Source organism: Lepidochelys kempii, chromosome 4 (assembly GCF_965140285.1).
Source record: "Lepidochelys kempii isolate rLepKem1 chromosome 4, rLepKem1.hap1, whole genome shotgun sequence".
NCBI classification, from domain to species: Eukaryota; Metazoa; Chordata; order Testudines; family Cheloniidae; genus Lepidochelys; species Lepidochelys kempii.
The window spans coordinates 89,143,118-89,159,002 of NC_136383.1; the positions used below are offsets into that span (position 1 = coordinate 89,143,118).

Genomic DNA, 15,885 nt, shown 5'->3' on the forward strand with positions numbered 1-15,885 from the left:
GAGCTAAACTGGATGAGCGGCTGCCATACTGGCCAGTACTCCACAGGCCCCCTCTCCCCCACCCAGTGGAGACGTTTTGCTGTCTTGGAAGAACAGCTGGGCCTCCACGTTTTTGTCTGTATTCTGCAGTTGGCAGCAGGTGCTGGAATAGCGCTCTTGCTACATTTTAAAGGGGGAGCACAGCGTACTTCAAATGTCATGTGACACTCAAGCCCCTTGCCCTACGCTCACCTGTGGGGCTCAAAATACTTTTTATCCCTGGTGTTTCATGGCATGCAGAAAACTCAATTAAGGAAATGTCATTGACAAACGGAGCAAGTCTGATTCATTATCAAGTGATCATCTTTAAATGAGTATAGACCCCTACATAGCCTTAAATTATATATCATTTATTGAAATATAGAGATCTTAATTTACAGGATTTAAGACAAAAATATGAACAGGGGCACATGTAATATGTGTTGTACCTTCAGTCACTCATATCAGTTAGCCCTTCTTCAAACACTTCACACCACTACCACTTTGGAAACACATACTTTTTTTTTTATTATTCTAAAATATAATTTTTGGACATTCAAAAGTGCAACAGTTAACGTGCCTGTGGATTATATCACAGTTAAAAAAAAATATAAAGAAAGGCAGTGATACAGCTTGTCATAAATGTTTTGGCAGTATCCTAGAAGTCTATATAAAAATACATATATACATATTGATGTATAACATCACCATATCTTACGTCCTTCATCATATAATAGGACCATTTTGTACAAGTTGCAGCCCAAATTTTAAGGATTTGATTGGCCATTCAAAATAAGAAGTTATGTTTCATAGGAAAGTTTTGATTGTCATTATACAGAAGGAATTGGGACTTTCTCTTCTGGTGGCTTCTCAAAATTAAGCCATAAAAGAAAAAAAATCTGCAATGCTGAAAACATAAAACAAAACAACTCCCCATTATACTACAATCCAAATAATTTTTTCTAGGCGAATATCTCTGGCCCCAATCCTGCGATGAGCTGTGGTTGGACAGACCCCTTCACCTGCACTGAGCCCCACTTTCTTCAATGGGGTTCTGCACAACAGGCTTCCATCTGCATGTAACTCCTCGCAAGACTGCGGGGCTTACGATTGCAATGGGACGGGATAGCCAGTAAATATTTTGGTGCCAATCTAAAGCATATGTCCAGTCCCAAGATGTGTTGTGAGATTCAGAATGAAACCAACAAGAGGAAGGGAGACAATATAAGAATGTTACGTGACCTATCTTTTGGTATCACTGAATCTACAAGGCCTGATTTTCAAATCCGATGAAATGTGGGTCATATGCAGAAATGCTTGCCTAATTTGAACATGAAGTTATGTAACTGTACCCACAAATTTGTGGTCTCAATTGGCCAGTCCTTAATTTGTAATGAAAGAGGTGCTGGGGCTCTGGCAATTAGGTACCAGGGCTCAAGCATTTTTTTTTTTAACTTTCATAACTGACATAGCAAGCCCAGAGGTGCCAGGGCTCAGCCTTGTCACAAAATAAAAAGTGCAAATGACCCTTCAGCTATCTAACAGGCCACTTGTGTTTCATAGATTCATAGAGTTTAAGGCCAGATGGGAAAATTAGGTCATCTAGTTTGACTTCTGGTATGTCCCAGGCTCTTAAATTTCATCCAGTTACCCCTGTGTTGAGCCCACTCACTTGTGTTTGACTAAAGCATAGTTTGAGTTTACCTCAAGCCTATTGTCCACAAAGGCATCCAGTCTTGATCTGAAGCCATCAAGCTCTTGAGAATCCATCACTTCCCTTGGTAGTTTTTTCCAGTGGTTAATTACCCTCCTTGGTAAAAATCTGTGCCTTACTTCCAATTTGAATTTGTCCAGCTTTTGTTTGCAAATGCCTCATTTGCATCCATAACTGCATGTGGCCTTAGCCATGTGACATTCTGAAATTCAAACCCATGCTGATTTGTCTGTAATAATGGCAGTACTACATTTGGGACCACATTTTGCTCTCCTCTGCTCACCCACAACTCTCCGTAATAAGTGAAGTCAAGAGGAAGTGCACAGCGTTTCTGAGGGCCTAACTGGTCCTTCAAGTTTAGTTTTAGTTTGTTATTCAGAATCCAGTCACTTTGTTTTGTTTAGTCACTCACTGATGGTCCAATTTCCACATGTAATAGGAAAAAAAATTCCCTCACAAGCTTGAGTCTGGATCTCATTTGTGTTGACTGTGACATTTCAGGTACTGAGAACTTCCTGTTAGGTGCTCAGTGCACTCAACTCCTACTGAGTTTAAAAGCTGAGCACCAAACAGGATTTGGCTCATAACTGGCAGGTATCTTATTTTCATCTGTAAGACTTCCAAAGCATCATAAATCAATAACACATCGTATAGTGACAGCAGCAATCATAGCACATTCTACATATGTATGATGTCAACAAACGTTGCAGAACCAAGAGTGGATTAAATTTTGTACTCCCTCTTTTCTAAGTGAAGGAGTCAGACCAAAATAAGCAACACACTTGAAAGCAATTACCTGTCTTATAGTTAGGGTTGGTAAAGATAACAGAGCCAGCTTCCTCTGCTTCTATTGAAACCTGAAAACTAAGGTAACAAAATGTATTGCAAAATGATGACTGCACATTTAATCTGGAGTCTCAGGCTAAGAAACAAGACTTCCTTGTCTGCTTCCAGAACAGTTCAAATATCAAATCAGTTTTTCACATATGACCCCAAAATAAGCTCTCTTTTGAATAGATGTGCAAAATATTATTTAAATACTAACAATGATGTCGCTATTGATTAGTCATACTTTCCTTTTACAGTAACTTGGAAAACATGGTGTAAATTAATGAAAGGTTTAAAAATAGCTTTAAATTTAAAAAACCTCAGTAAATCAAAGGGTGATTAATTGCTTTTAGAACATCTGATTAGGAAAGCCACTCATCTGATGCTGGAAATCTAACTCTTCACGTCTTAGAAGACACAAAGTTCTTTTCTACAGTGAAACTAGTTTTAGCTCACCAGAGCAATTATTATATCGTATACAGTCAAATACAATAATTGTTTCATATAAACATTTTGAATCCTAAATCTCTTTACCTACTTAAAGTTTTAAAAACTGTGCTTTTGCTGAAGGACAATGAGTTATAAACTATACAGTTAGTGTTACTGACAGTAGTATTATGAAAACAGCTATCTTCTATAGTTAAAGATTCACTAGGCTTCTAACACCTGTTATAGAAGGCTTTTAAATTAATTAATTATTATTATTATTCCCTTTTATTTGCATTAACTGTGAAAAGTAAAATGTTATGTAGTTCCAGTACCTTTAAGTTTCAAAAGTGGTTTTTGCATGTACTTCATTCACATGATAGCTCAGCAGCAGCTGAGATTGAGGGGCAAAGTACACAGAAATCTTGAGTGATCTCTTCTAAGTCCACAGAATATATTCAATGCACACCTCAAAAGATCCTTGAGCAGACAGTTATTTACATAATTACAATGGTGATGTTTTGCTGCAGTGGAAATTCTATCCATCGGAGTCAGGAATGCCCTTGAAACACAGAACTGGTCTGTTTATGGCCTTTGTCCTTCTACCTATTCAAACTGCAAATACCACTGAGATGCTACTGAAGTACTACAAAAAGCAACACTGAAAAGCTGACTTCAGCATGTCCCACTCTTTCATATTCAGGATGATCTCTGTGCGCTGGGAACAAATTTCTACTTTCCTTACATCCTTTGTATTGCAATAAAGTGGTTTTCTCTACAGAGTAAAAAGTCCTTAGAGCACATGGCGAGCTTTCTCTTGTGACATAGCTCAAAGATATCCATTAATTCCATGTGAATTACAGGAAGCTGTCTTCAACCAGGTCTGAGGAATCTATTCCAATGTCATCCATCATGTCAATGTCCTCAATGGTCTCATCCTCTCGCTTGATAAAGGTAGAGCTGCTAGAACCAGTCTCAATGGCACTTTCTTCAGATGTCTGGGAACTGTAAGAGGCAAAGAAACTAAGAGCTATAATAGTGAAATAATAATAGTGAAATAAACATGATATTTGAATTTCTAACAGTTGACTCATTTACATGGAAGTGGATCTATGCACCAACCTTCTGGCACCTTGGGTTATCTTAGGTGATCTCTAACTACCTTTTTCTTAGGGTGATTGATATCTGGTATGAGGAAGTCACCAGAGGATAATGAATCATTTTCGAATTCAAGGGAGCAAGTTGACCACACTTTCCTGAAAATGCCTCCTGCCAACTCATCCATACAGTATTCATGAGTGAAACATTAGACTTGAAAGAAGTCCCCACCAACCAATATCAGACACTGCTGTGGCAAATGGATAATTGGAAAAACTTGGGAAAGAGAGGGAATGAGATGCTTAAGAAAAAGATGGTACAACAGAGACCATAAGGGCTTAGATCAGGCCTGGAAACTCTTGCCCCATGGTCAAAAATGACCTCATTCCAGTTTCTCTTGATAATAGTCTAAAGGTACAAAAACTTGGCTCCCAGGATCTTAACTTTATAATTAACAGAGTATAAAATGAATGTAGCTGAAAATACTGCTAGCCACATTGTGCTACATTCAGCTACCCTCATTCACATTAGGTATTTTATTTATGTATCTATTTATATTGATAAGAATCCACTGATAAGAATCCCATCCAAAAGCTCTGTCACCAATTAAAAATCACAGAAAACCCCTCTGAAATAGCCTAACCCCATTACAAGAACCAGCCGTTCTGAAATAAAATCAATCAATCCCTCACGTACCTCAAATCCTGTTCCAACTCACTCATTCCCAGATGAACAAATGGGGCTTACTATGTGCCCCAAAGGCCAGTCAATTTTGTTATGTTGGACCAAGCTGGAAAGTTAACCCCAAAGGCGAGGGGCCTCCTGGGTAACATCCTGCCAGATCCCTTCTCTATGGCAGTACAGTACAAGAGAGGAGGTCTCTTGCGTAGGCAGGTCCCAGGCCATAACGAGTACCTGGCTTCATGGGCTGCCCCATTGAAATCACTGGGGCTAGTCACAGAGAGCTGCACTCTATACCAGAGGTGGGCAAACTACGGCCCGCAGGCCACATTCGGCCTGCAGGACCACCCTGCCCGGCCCTTGAGCTCCTGGCCCGGGAGCCTTGCCCCTGGCCCCTCCCCCGCAGCTTCAGCATGTCACCCCACCAGTGCAGGAGGGGGCTGCCCTGCAGGGGCAGGGGAGAGCAGGAAGGGAGGTTCACCTGCAGCCTCAGGGGAGCCGGTGGGCGGTGCGGGTGGCGGGAGCGCGGCGAACGCAGGTGGACGGCTCAGGAGGGCGGCTGCGCAGCCGCCTTCGGAGAGAAGCGGCGCTTTGAAGGGGAAACTGCCGCTTCTCTCCAGCTGTGCGGCTGCCCCTGCTCCTCCTGAGTCCTCCGCCCATGTTCGCAGGGGGGGTTGGATGGGGGTGGAGTTCCAGGGGACCTGTCGGGGGTGGGGGTGTGGACAGGGCCGGCTCCAGGCACCAGCGTTCCAAGCAGGTGCTTGGGGAGGCAGCTAGAAAGGAGCGGCAGTGTTTCCATGGCGGCAGTCCCTCTGTCCCGCCAGCCGGGGCGGCAAATCGGCGGCAGCTTCTCCCCTTTGCCATCCACGGTGGCATTTTTCACTGCTTGGGGTGGCAAAAACTGTAGAGCCGGCCCTGGGTGTGGATAGGGGTCGGGGCAGTCAGGGAGCGGGGGGGGTTGGATAGGGGGTGGAGTCCTGGGGGGCCTGTCAGGGGGCGGGGGTGTGGATAGGGATCGGGGCAGTCAGGGAGCGGGGGGGTTGGATAGGGGGTGGGATCCGGGGGGGGCAGTTAGGGGCAAGGGTTCCCAGGAGGGGGTGGTCACGAGACAAGGAGTAGGGGGTGTTGGATGGTTTGGGGGTTCTGAGGGGGGCAGTCAGTGGGTGGGAAGTGGGGGGGCACATAGGGCTAGGGTTTGGGGAGGCACAGTCTTCCCTACCCGGCCCTCCATACAGTTTTGGAACCTTGATGTGGCCCTCAGGCCAAAAAGTTTGCCCACCCCTGCTCTATACCCTGACTCATAATGAATAGTACCTAACTCTACAAGTAGCCGCACTGAAGTCAGTGGGCTATCTTTCTAGTAAGGTGCTACTCAAGAAGAGTAAGAATATCAGAATCTGGACCAGTCTAGTAGAAGGGTGAGTGAGGATGACAGAATCTGGCCCATAATGTACTGTAAGCAGCAACTACCTGTGCCTGTTCCTTTTGCCGAGTTCATCCTCGGAGACGGGATCAATGTCGGGCAGGGGGATGATGTAGCCACTGTCAGCACTCAACCTCTGCTCATCAAATCCACTCTCCCTGTCCTTTAGCTTGTCTTCATTCTTGTAAGTGACACCGATGTAGGTGTTGTCACAGTCCACTCTCATGCGTGTGACCGCTGGGTGGTCGCTTTTCAGGAAGTCCAGATGAATCCTTTCATAGCTCTGAAAAGATTCATTTTAAAATGGTCTTTGAGGCTGTACGAGAAGGTGTCCGCTCCTCAGCAACCTGCTGCAACTAGCTGTGCTGCGTAACTAAACCAAAACGCTTTGGTGTGAGCAGGGGCAACTCTATTGCCCTGAGCTGAGCTGTGCAGGCTTATTTGAGGTGTTTTACAAGGCTTCTTTGGACCAGTGCCTCTGGCCTGATAATACACATAGGCTACTAATATTTAAAAGATGGCTGGGTGGGTTTCATTTTAAAATAGTGTTTGTACACCTCTACGTGCACACCTTGGTGCACTAACATCTCTGCAGGAAAGTGACAGCATCTTTCAGAGGCAACTCTGGATCCAAACAGGGAGTTAGTTTAATTATTCAGAGGTGCATGTATGCCATGAGACTGGTTACCATGTGACTGTTACTCAGTATTAGTGCTGGGGATCAGCGGGGATCAGGGAGTACTGCACTGCATGATCTCTCTCCCTTCTATTTTCTGTGTGCAGAGCTCTTCCACCTGCTCTCGTTCCTCTAAGCTAATGAGGAGTGACAATAAAGATCCCCATTGGTTCTCTCCCCTTCCCTGAGTAGGGAGCAGGAGTAAATTCCTCTGGCTCCTGGCAGCTACCCTTCCGTTGAGTCTACTGACCAGATCTGGCACCTTCTCCAAAGAAGAAATGAGAAGATATTCCTGCTGGCGAGATGATGAATTCCTCTCCTCTCTCACTCCATTGGGTGAGGCCCAGGAAGTGTGGCTGTATGCAAATGGAGCCAAAGATGGTGGGCAAGTGAGGGGTGTGTGTGTGTTGAGGAGGGGCAGAAATAATGAATAGGTCTGTGAAGAGGAAGAAGAGGGATTCAGACATCTGTGAGTTTGCAGGGGCTCAGGAATGAGGGGCTGGGAAGTATACAGAGAAGCATGGATGATGTATGGGGTGGTAGAGGACCAGCAATAAGGGATGAATATTGTGGGGTAAGAGGCCCATCAGTGAAAAATGAATGGGTAGTTGTGGGGTGAAGAAGTGAGGAGCAGGTTTATGGAGGCACAGGAGTGAGGGTGAACAGCAGAAGCGAATGGAGTAGGGTAACTAGATGTCCTGATATTATAGGGACAGTCCCAATATTCAGGGCTTTGTCTTATATAGGCTCCTATTACCCCCACCACTACCCCGTCCTGACTTTTCACACTGGCTATCTGGTCACCCTAGAATGGAGGGGCAAGAGTGAGTGAAGGCTGGGGGAAAGCAGAAGTATGTACATGTGGGGGAACCCACTAATAAATGCTCGGTGCATGGGAAGCAGGAGTGAGTGATAGGAGTGTGTGTGTGTGTGTGAACTGGAGTCATTAGTGCCTAGGCATCAAGGTTCAAGCTGGGGAGAATGGGTTGATGGAGGCTGGGGGAGATTATACACACAGGGGAATTGGTGCCTTTTTTAGGATTTTTACATTTTCTGAAAAAATCCTATGCAAATGTGTAGGGCCAGCTCTGTGGTTAACAGAAGGATTAAGATGATAATGGGCCTACAGGAAATGGAGAGTGCTGTCCCTTATGTAATAGTGTAAATTGGTTACCACCAGCAACCTTAGTTTTATAGCCTTATAGTCTCTTATACACTGCAACAGCATATCTGAAGCATTTCATTCACATGGCTTAATGACATGCTTACTGCACAGATGACCTGAGCAGCTAAATTACAACTCCTCTGGGAACAGATACAAAATGCAATGGAAATTCCAGAGAACAAACCTTCTTGTACTCGCCAGGCAACAGATTCTCCACAATTTCACTCAAATGGTAAAAAGAAGGTCTTTTCTCCGGTTCGCTGTTCCAACATTTCACCATAATCTCATACCTGCAAATAAGACGGAAACCAGTTTCATCAGCTGGAAGTTGAAAATCAACAGCCAGAGAAACAAAAACAAAATCAACTGGAGGTAGGTTTTGGTATCGGAGAAACAAAAAAGAGCATACGTACACTTCACTGGTAGCATGGTCAGGTTTTGCCATTCGGTAGCCACTTTTTATCTTGTTGTAGAAAGAAGAATCAACCATCATGCCAGGGTATGGTGTGCCACCTTAATGGTAAAAGGCAACAAAAGTGGCTCTTTTACATTATTTGAATACTTCCAATGTTATAATAAGCCACGACTAAATATACGAAAAACCAAACAGCCAGCAGACCTTCATTAAACCACAAATTTCTTCCGCTGGGTATTTGATGAGCTGGACATGGAGATTGGAGTGGGGGGTTATGATGATGCTCAATTCATGTGTCTGATTAATATTTTCTGCATTAGTTGCTATCTGAAATTTTGGAAAGTGCTGAGTGTGAGCTAGATTTGGGGAGGTGGGAGTTGAGGTGGCTTTTCTAAGGCTCTTTAATCAATGTACTGGATTTCTGAACTGGATGCTGTTCTTTTTAAATCTTCTGATATGTCAGGAGTTAGGGATTGATGCTCTAAATCTGAAAATTAAATAAAAAATAATTCATAATCTCTGTTGTCTCTCCATCTCTCAACAGAGATGTAATAGCAGGACACTGTAGTGAGATTTCATTATTCCTATTATAATTGGTTGCTTGTAATGCCCCAAGGCCCCAACTGAGATTAGAGTCCAATTTTGCCAGGTGCTATAAAAGCGTGTATTAACGTACTGGGAAGGTTTTGTTATTTATACAGCATATGCTACAGTATATTTACTAGTACAATATCTGTTCTTTTTATTGGCTTTTACTTGTCAGCAGATGTTTTATATGTTTTTTATTCTAAATGTATCTGCCTGGATGAAAGCTCTGCCTGTGAAAAAAATTGGATTAGTGTTGTTATGCTACAAGTTGTCAATATCAAGTGGGTGCTGGCCCTGAATATTGGCTAAGAGCTCAGGCCCAAAAGGGGTAACACTATATTATGAAGTGTTATCAGAATTAATTAAAGCCAAACTACAGCTGACAAAATTAATGAACAAAGTACATTTCATGATGCATTATCCATGATTATTTTTATTGCATTTTTTCACTTTGGGCAATGTTCTGCCACTTTTACTGACATTGAACAGCACGTTACTCCATGTGGCATCCCATTGGAATTGATGTCAACAGCTCAGCACTCAATAGAAACCACTCAACATGCGTTACTCTGGCAGAATCTGGCCCTTTACAAAATTCAGTTATTCATAATGGCTCTCCCCAGGACTAGCGTGAGTTGTTGAGGTTCTGATGTACATCTTTGGAAACTGTTCTTCTATAGAACTAGAGCATGACTTTAATGCCCTGTGTTTGTACAGCTCCTAACACAAAGGGGCCCATGATTGAGGTTCCAAGGTGCTTCAGTAATACAAATAAATAAATAAATACACATGCCAGAGCTCACATTAATGTCCTGCAGAAAGAGAGCTTAATATGGTCAACAGTTTTATGTGAAATGTCTTTTAGGAACAATTGTAACAGGCCCTACTTTACAGAAAAATCAATCTGCAATATTTGTGAAGTTTATTATGCTAGGAGAGAGAAAGGAAAGACAGTGCAATGGTACAGGTAGTAGCCTGGGGTTGGGTGGCCCAGGTTCACTTCCCTGTTCTGCCACAGACTTTCTGGGTGACTTTCAGCAAGTCTCTTAGGGCTTGTCTACAATGTCCTGCAGTTCAGACTTTGGGGGTGTGAATAGCAGTGCACTCCAAAGTGCTGTGCTGTAACTCCCATGTGTGGATGCTGCAGGTGCAAACTAAAAAGTTCCTAGTTCATATTAATGATTAATGTAAGCACATATAGAGATGGTGCTAGGACACTATAGACATGGATGAGTTAGGACTACCTGAGAGAGAGATATTATATTGCAATGATCTTATTGTGTTTGAACACCACTATCCTCAGAACTGCTCCACTGTGTGTCATAGGCCCTCCGCTGCAGGATTACATTAACGCAGCCTAGGAACCTTTTAGTTTGCACCTGCAGCATTCATGTAGGGGGGTTACAGTGCAGCACTTTGGTACATTGCAGGGCAGTGTAGACATAGCATTAGTCTCTCTGGCCCAGATCAAAGTATTTAGGGGCCTAACTCCCACTGATTTAAAAAGAATTTAGGCACCTAAATACATTTGAGGATCAGGGCCTCAGTTGCCCATCTGAAAAATGGGGGTTATAATACAGCCCTACCTCACAGCAGTGCTGGGAAATCTTAAAAGATTGTGAGAAACTTAAGTACTAAGGTGCTGGGGACCGTATAAACACAGTTGATAGACGTCCATCTGTTGCTGTTTTAAGAAGTATTTATGTGACAAGCCATTCTAGAGTTTAACAGTCTCTGCTCATTTTAAGGGATATTGTCATGTGGTGAGCCTGGGGCTCTTTAATAGGGATTACACAGTTGTAGTCCGCTCTCATCATTGTAATTTCAGGCAGACTCATGTAATCCGGTCTCTTCCTACCAGACTTGAAGTGAATCACTGGAATGCCTGGTGCAGCTGTGCTTTGGTGACTGCTGCTGCTTGGAACTGCCAGTGCAAACAGCCAGCTCCAGTAGCCCTGCTGCCCAGAGCATGTTTGCTTTAAACCTCCTTCAGCCTAGGAAAGTTTCCCAGAGCCCAGCATGCAGTCTGCCCCTCTCCTTTGGTCCAGTAACTGGAAGTAAATGAGACAAGGATGGCTTTCAGCTCACTAGCAGCCAACTCAAAGTCAGCAGCAATCAACAGCACCAGCCTTCAACCTGCCCACCTTGTCATAAACCAATATGGTCAGTTCTCTGGGACAGGGACTGTCTTTTTACTTCATGTCTGCATAGCACCTTACACAATGGGACTCTGATCCCAGTAATATCCAATAGAAATAATAACAACAATTCACCCCTGTAGTTTGTTGTCACAATAGTATTTACAGTTCTTATTTTAATGTAGCATGAACTCAACCAACTTAATTACTGCATGTAAAGAAGTGCTCATAGTACATACCAAGAGAAAATATCTCCCACAGCAGAATGCCATAAGACCAGACATCACTTAATGTTGTGTACAAATTGTCAAAAATGCTTTCAGGTGCCATCCATTTCACTGGGAGAAAAGTCTGCAACAAAATAAACATATTAATCATTACAGAAATCCTGCTCAGTACAGCAGATGTATCATTTGACAGTAGGAAGAAGGTTTGCCTTAATAAATGCACATTTGCTAAAGTAGTTAGTAATATTTTTTATTCAAGGAAATATGAAGAGGTTACAGGACTATGAGCAAAGCTTCTACTTACTCCTCAGACTAACTAATCCAGGAATATCTGAATTGCTAACTTATTAGCAAGCGACTCAGTTGATTTGTGGACATGATATGGGAGGTACACTGGTGATTTGCTTATGCAAATATGTCACTGACTGCTATGTTATGCTACATCACAATGGCATTCCCTTAGTAATTCATCCAGTCACAAAACTTGCCAGTTAAAATCTTATCCTGCAAAATACTAGTTCTGGCCAAGGACTCTTCATCTTTCAAACAGACTTTGTGAAGTCATGTGAATTAACTGAAAAAAAAATTGTTTCTCTTGTTTTCATCCAACTGTCCATTAGTGTAACCAAACACTGACCAGAAGAACCTTAACAAGAGTATTATACTGACACTTATCTCAATTAAATACTGAAATAAAAAGATTAAACAAGTACATACGCTGCCTTTGGAGACATAGTTGGAATCATGCATGATGTCCCTAGCCAGACCAAAGTCACAGATCTTCACAATTTTTCCTTGAGCCAGAAGGACATTACGAGCTGCCAAGTCACGGTGCACACACTGCATGGAGAGATAATAAGTCATTTACAGAGATACCAATTCCCATGAAGGCCCATTTCTTTTGGAATGCACTGTCCCCTCCCTGAAGGAAAAAAACAAACAAAATTTGTTGACTTTGCACAGTTTAAATTGGACGACCTATTGAGCCAGCGTTCACGAAGGGCAGTTGTGGGAGGGGATGGGCCTTGCCAGCTGGGAAAGTGTGGGGTGAGAAAGCTCTGCTTTAAAGTGGCTATTCTGACTGGTGGCTGACATGGGGTAGGGGAAGAAAAATGCTGCTCTTTTGGTTTTGTAATCACTTTTGTCTTGTGTTTCTAGTGAATGGAGAGGGTGCCTAGAACCCTAAAAGGGCACTCTTCCATGTTGTGGTTTTTAAATCCAAAAAAGACTAGGCCATTTCTATTTGGTTCCTCATGGCACTTACATTTTTAGAAGCCAAGAACTCCATCCCCCGTGCAACTTGGTACATGAAGCTTAGTAAATCGAGCAAACTGAGGCTGTCAGAATTGTCGTCAGAAAGCAGGTTTTTGACTTCTGGTTCTGTTGAAAAAGGCAGAGGGAAAATATGCTTGTGTTATAAAAGTGTATTCAGGCCATGAAACCAGTGCCCAGTTCTTTCTACCTTCTATGCTTCTGAGGTGATGACTTTAGCAGAGTATCGTGGCCCAAAACCATCTTTTCGGAATAAATAATCCCGTTGCATGTTTGCATCAGTCACTAATACAGACTGCATTCCTTAAAAAAAGAAAAAACATCTAATACTAAATATAGTTTTTGTTTGTATTCTGTATATAGACTTTTTTTTACAGGGGATTGTAGAAAACGGCTAAGTTAGAAAGGGCCACTTACATTACGTGAGTTGTTCTTACTATTTGACATGTGGTTAGAAACAAGACATTGATTTAGAGACGGTAATGCCATTAAAACTTTTGTACATTTTTGACCATTTCAGTTTTGCTGAGCGCTGTTATGTTTCTCAGCAAGTATGCATTGGGACATGTCCAGTACTGTCACTGGAGGATCAGGGATTCTATGGCAATCATTCTTTTTTTAACAAAAAAAAAATGACAGCAAAGAGCAGACTAGGCTATTCATTTACCCCTCCTGGCCCTGAGCAAAGCAGCAGTGCACTGGTCTGCCAACTAACTCTGGGTCTGCAAATGATTCAGGACCTCAGGCCTAGAGCCAGAAGTGAGCAAGCCTCTTTTGGAAGCAATGCTTTGAGTTTCTGAGAAAAGGGGAAAGGAAAGGGATGTGTTGCCCTTCATCACCCTGTTACATAATCCAGAAAAGCATCTGGAATTTTTTTCCTTTTCATAAGTGTCAGTTAATGAAAGTGGAAACAGAGAAAGAAAAATTATTCATTAATTATTATTATTATTATTAATAATTATTACTGTCACATTGATCAGAATCTTGCAAAACATACAAAAGTAACAATACCTTTGCCACTTAAGACTCTGAGGCTATGTCTACACTACTGCGGTAAGTCGACCTATGCTATGCAACTCCAGCTATGTCAGTAAGGCCAGGCTTGATAAAGCCCTTCCTGGGATGATTTCGTTGGTGTTGGTCCTGCCTTGAGTAGAGGGTTGGACTAGATGACCTCCTGAGGTCCCTTCCAACCCTAATATTCTATGATTCTATGAATAATGTAGCTGGAGTCAATGTACCTTAGGTTGCGTTACCGCAGGGTCGACGGGAGAAACTCTCCCGTCGACTTACCTTACTCTTCTTGTCAGGGGTAGAGTACAGGGGTAGATTGGAGAGCGATCTGCTGTCGATTTGGCAGGCTTCACTAGAACCGCTAAATCAACCGCCGGTGGATGGATCTCAGAGCGTCAATCCTGGCTGTAGGTAGACCGGCCCTAAGTGTCACCATGCTACACACCAGGGCTGCTGAGAACTTCACAGCAGAAGCAGCAAAGATAAAACTCCATTATTCTTGCTCCACAAGCATAGGCGCTTATCACTTGAGCTAAAGGAGAATCTTTCTCCCTGGTAAGCCGTAGGAAGCTTGCCACAGATATTGGAGTAGTTCTAATTCCTTCCACTGGAGGGCAGAGGTAACAAGCATTTCTGAAGGAATGGTTTTTAACAACAATGAATGCAGTTACCTGACACAGATTTTTTCTTATATGAAGCAGGCCGATCATACATTGATCTCTGGATATCCGAATACTTAGAACCCTCCTTCCGTTCCAACATTGGCACATACTGAGTCGTATCAGCTTGTTTCATGTCCATGTATTCTCCATTGTTTTCAAAGGATAAAATGACATAACTGAAATAATAAACAAATAAACAATATTGCCCAGTGATTTGGTTCATATTTCACATGGCATCTTCATGGTTCTGCTTCTGGGTCATAGTTCATTGTGGCGTTGTTCATGTCACTCTGATGTATAGAAGTATAAAAAATTACTTCTCATGGTAATAAATAAAAAACATGCCCAATATTTTCAAAGCGGAGTGCCGAAATTACGTGTCTAAATATGGATAGAGGAGTCTAAACATAAGTATCTGATTTCCACAAATGCTGAGCACTCACACATCCCACTGAACTCAATGGGAGTTGCAGGAACTGAGCTAATATTATTGCCTGTGGCATTTATTTTAAATATTACAGTTGATCAAAGTACACCATTCATTCAGACAATTTTCATAGGGCCCAGTCCTGCCAAGAAAACCCATATAGCCAAGTCAATGGGGCTATTTGCCTAAATGAAGATTTGCATTGTAACATCATACCCTTAATGGGCAAACTATAATCCTTTTTGTCCTTTCCCACCTTCTTGTGCTTTCATCAGCTGGGTTCATCCCAAAAATGTCCAAGTCCTTCTTTGGCTTTTCTGGATGTCGGCTCAGGAAATTATCCCTGTTTTTATGCAGGTAGTTTACCAAATCCCCATAAAAGCAGTATTCAGTAATGATGTAAATTGGACCTAATGAAAGAAGGCAAAATAATACCTTGATGATAAAAAATATATGTCAATGAAAAGATAATGGAAAACTAAATATACAGGGGACAGAGTGTTAAGGATTATGCATGTCAGTTTGTTGAGCAGTGAGTATAACTACTGGTATGTATAGGCAGTTTTATCAGGCATCCATTTACTCACATTTATTTTTAAAAGTACTTGCTCAACATATAGGCTACGTTAAATGCTAAATTTTAGTTGCTTGGCACATTCTAATTTGGGGTGGTTACAGGCTCAATTTTAGTTGCTTGGCAAACATTGATATTGTGTTAGACAAACCTACCTGATTTAGTACAAGCTCCTAAGAGATTCACAATGTTCAAATGGGGCCCAAGATGTGTCATTATCTTCAGTTCAGACATTAGTGCCTGTTTTTCACTGGATCTAGCTGTGGCTGTCAGAAAAATAAATAGTTCAGTTAATGGTCAATGATCCTTGTTCTTGAAAAATGTTAATATCATTCAGTTAATACAACTATTGAATATGATACATTGCTTGCTTGGTTTAAACATTTATACGGAGGCCACTTAAGGAGGGCTTTGCACTTTATCTGGTGATGGCATTTCTGAAGGTCTAATGAGAAGTACTAGTCACTAATAAAGACTCAATTGATCCAATTCACTAGTGGGCCCAATCTGTTTGCCCTTCTTTGTGGTACGAAGCAGTC

At 42.3% G+C, this 15,885-nt stretch overlaps 1 protein-coding gene across 2 annotated transcripts in view; it reads right to left on the minus strand.

The window, feature by feature from the left end:
- Window positions 1-410: 410 nt before the first annotated feature.
- PDGFRA (platelet derived growth factor receptor alpha) overlaps window positions 411-15,885 on the minus strand; it is a 47,878-nt gene continuing 32,403 nt past the window's right edge. Inside the window, exons 14-23 of one of the 2 annotated variants that reach the window (XM_073342018.2) lie at window positions 15,502-15,612; window positions 15,029-15,182; window positions 14,355-14,521; window positions 12,662-12,777; window positions 12,115-12,237; window positions 11,410-11,521; window positions 8,443-8,542; window positions 8,214-8,319; window positions 6,236-6,471; window positions 411-3,991 (exon numbers count right to left, since the gene is read on the minus strand). In XM_073342018.2, the coding sequence (XP_073198119.2) occupies window positions 3,844-3,991; window positions 6,236-6,471; window positions 8,214-8,319; window positions 8,443-8,542; window positions 11,410-11,521; window positions 12,115-12,237; window positions 12,662-12,777; window positions 14,355-14,521; window positions 15,029-15,182; window positions 15,502-15,612 (1,373 nt within the window). In that variant the 3' untranslated portion in view covers window positions 411-3,843. Of the gene's footprint in view, window positions 3,992-6,235; window positions 6,472-8,213; window positions 8,320-8,442; window positions 8,543-10,912; window positions 11,084-11,409; window positions 11,522-12,114; window positions 12,238-12,661; window positions 12,778-14,354; window positions 14,522-15,028; window positions 15,183-15,501; window positions 15,613-15,885 lie in introns of those variants that run through there. The other variant, XM_073342020.2, reaches the window with a different exon arrangement.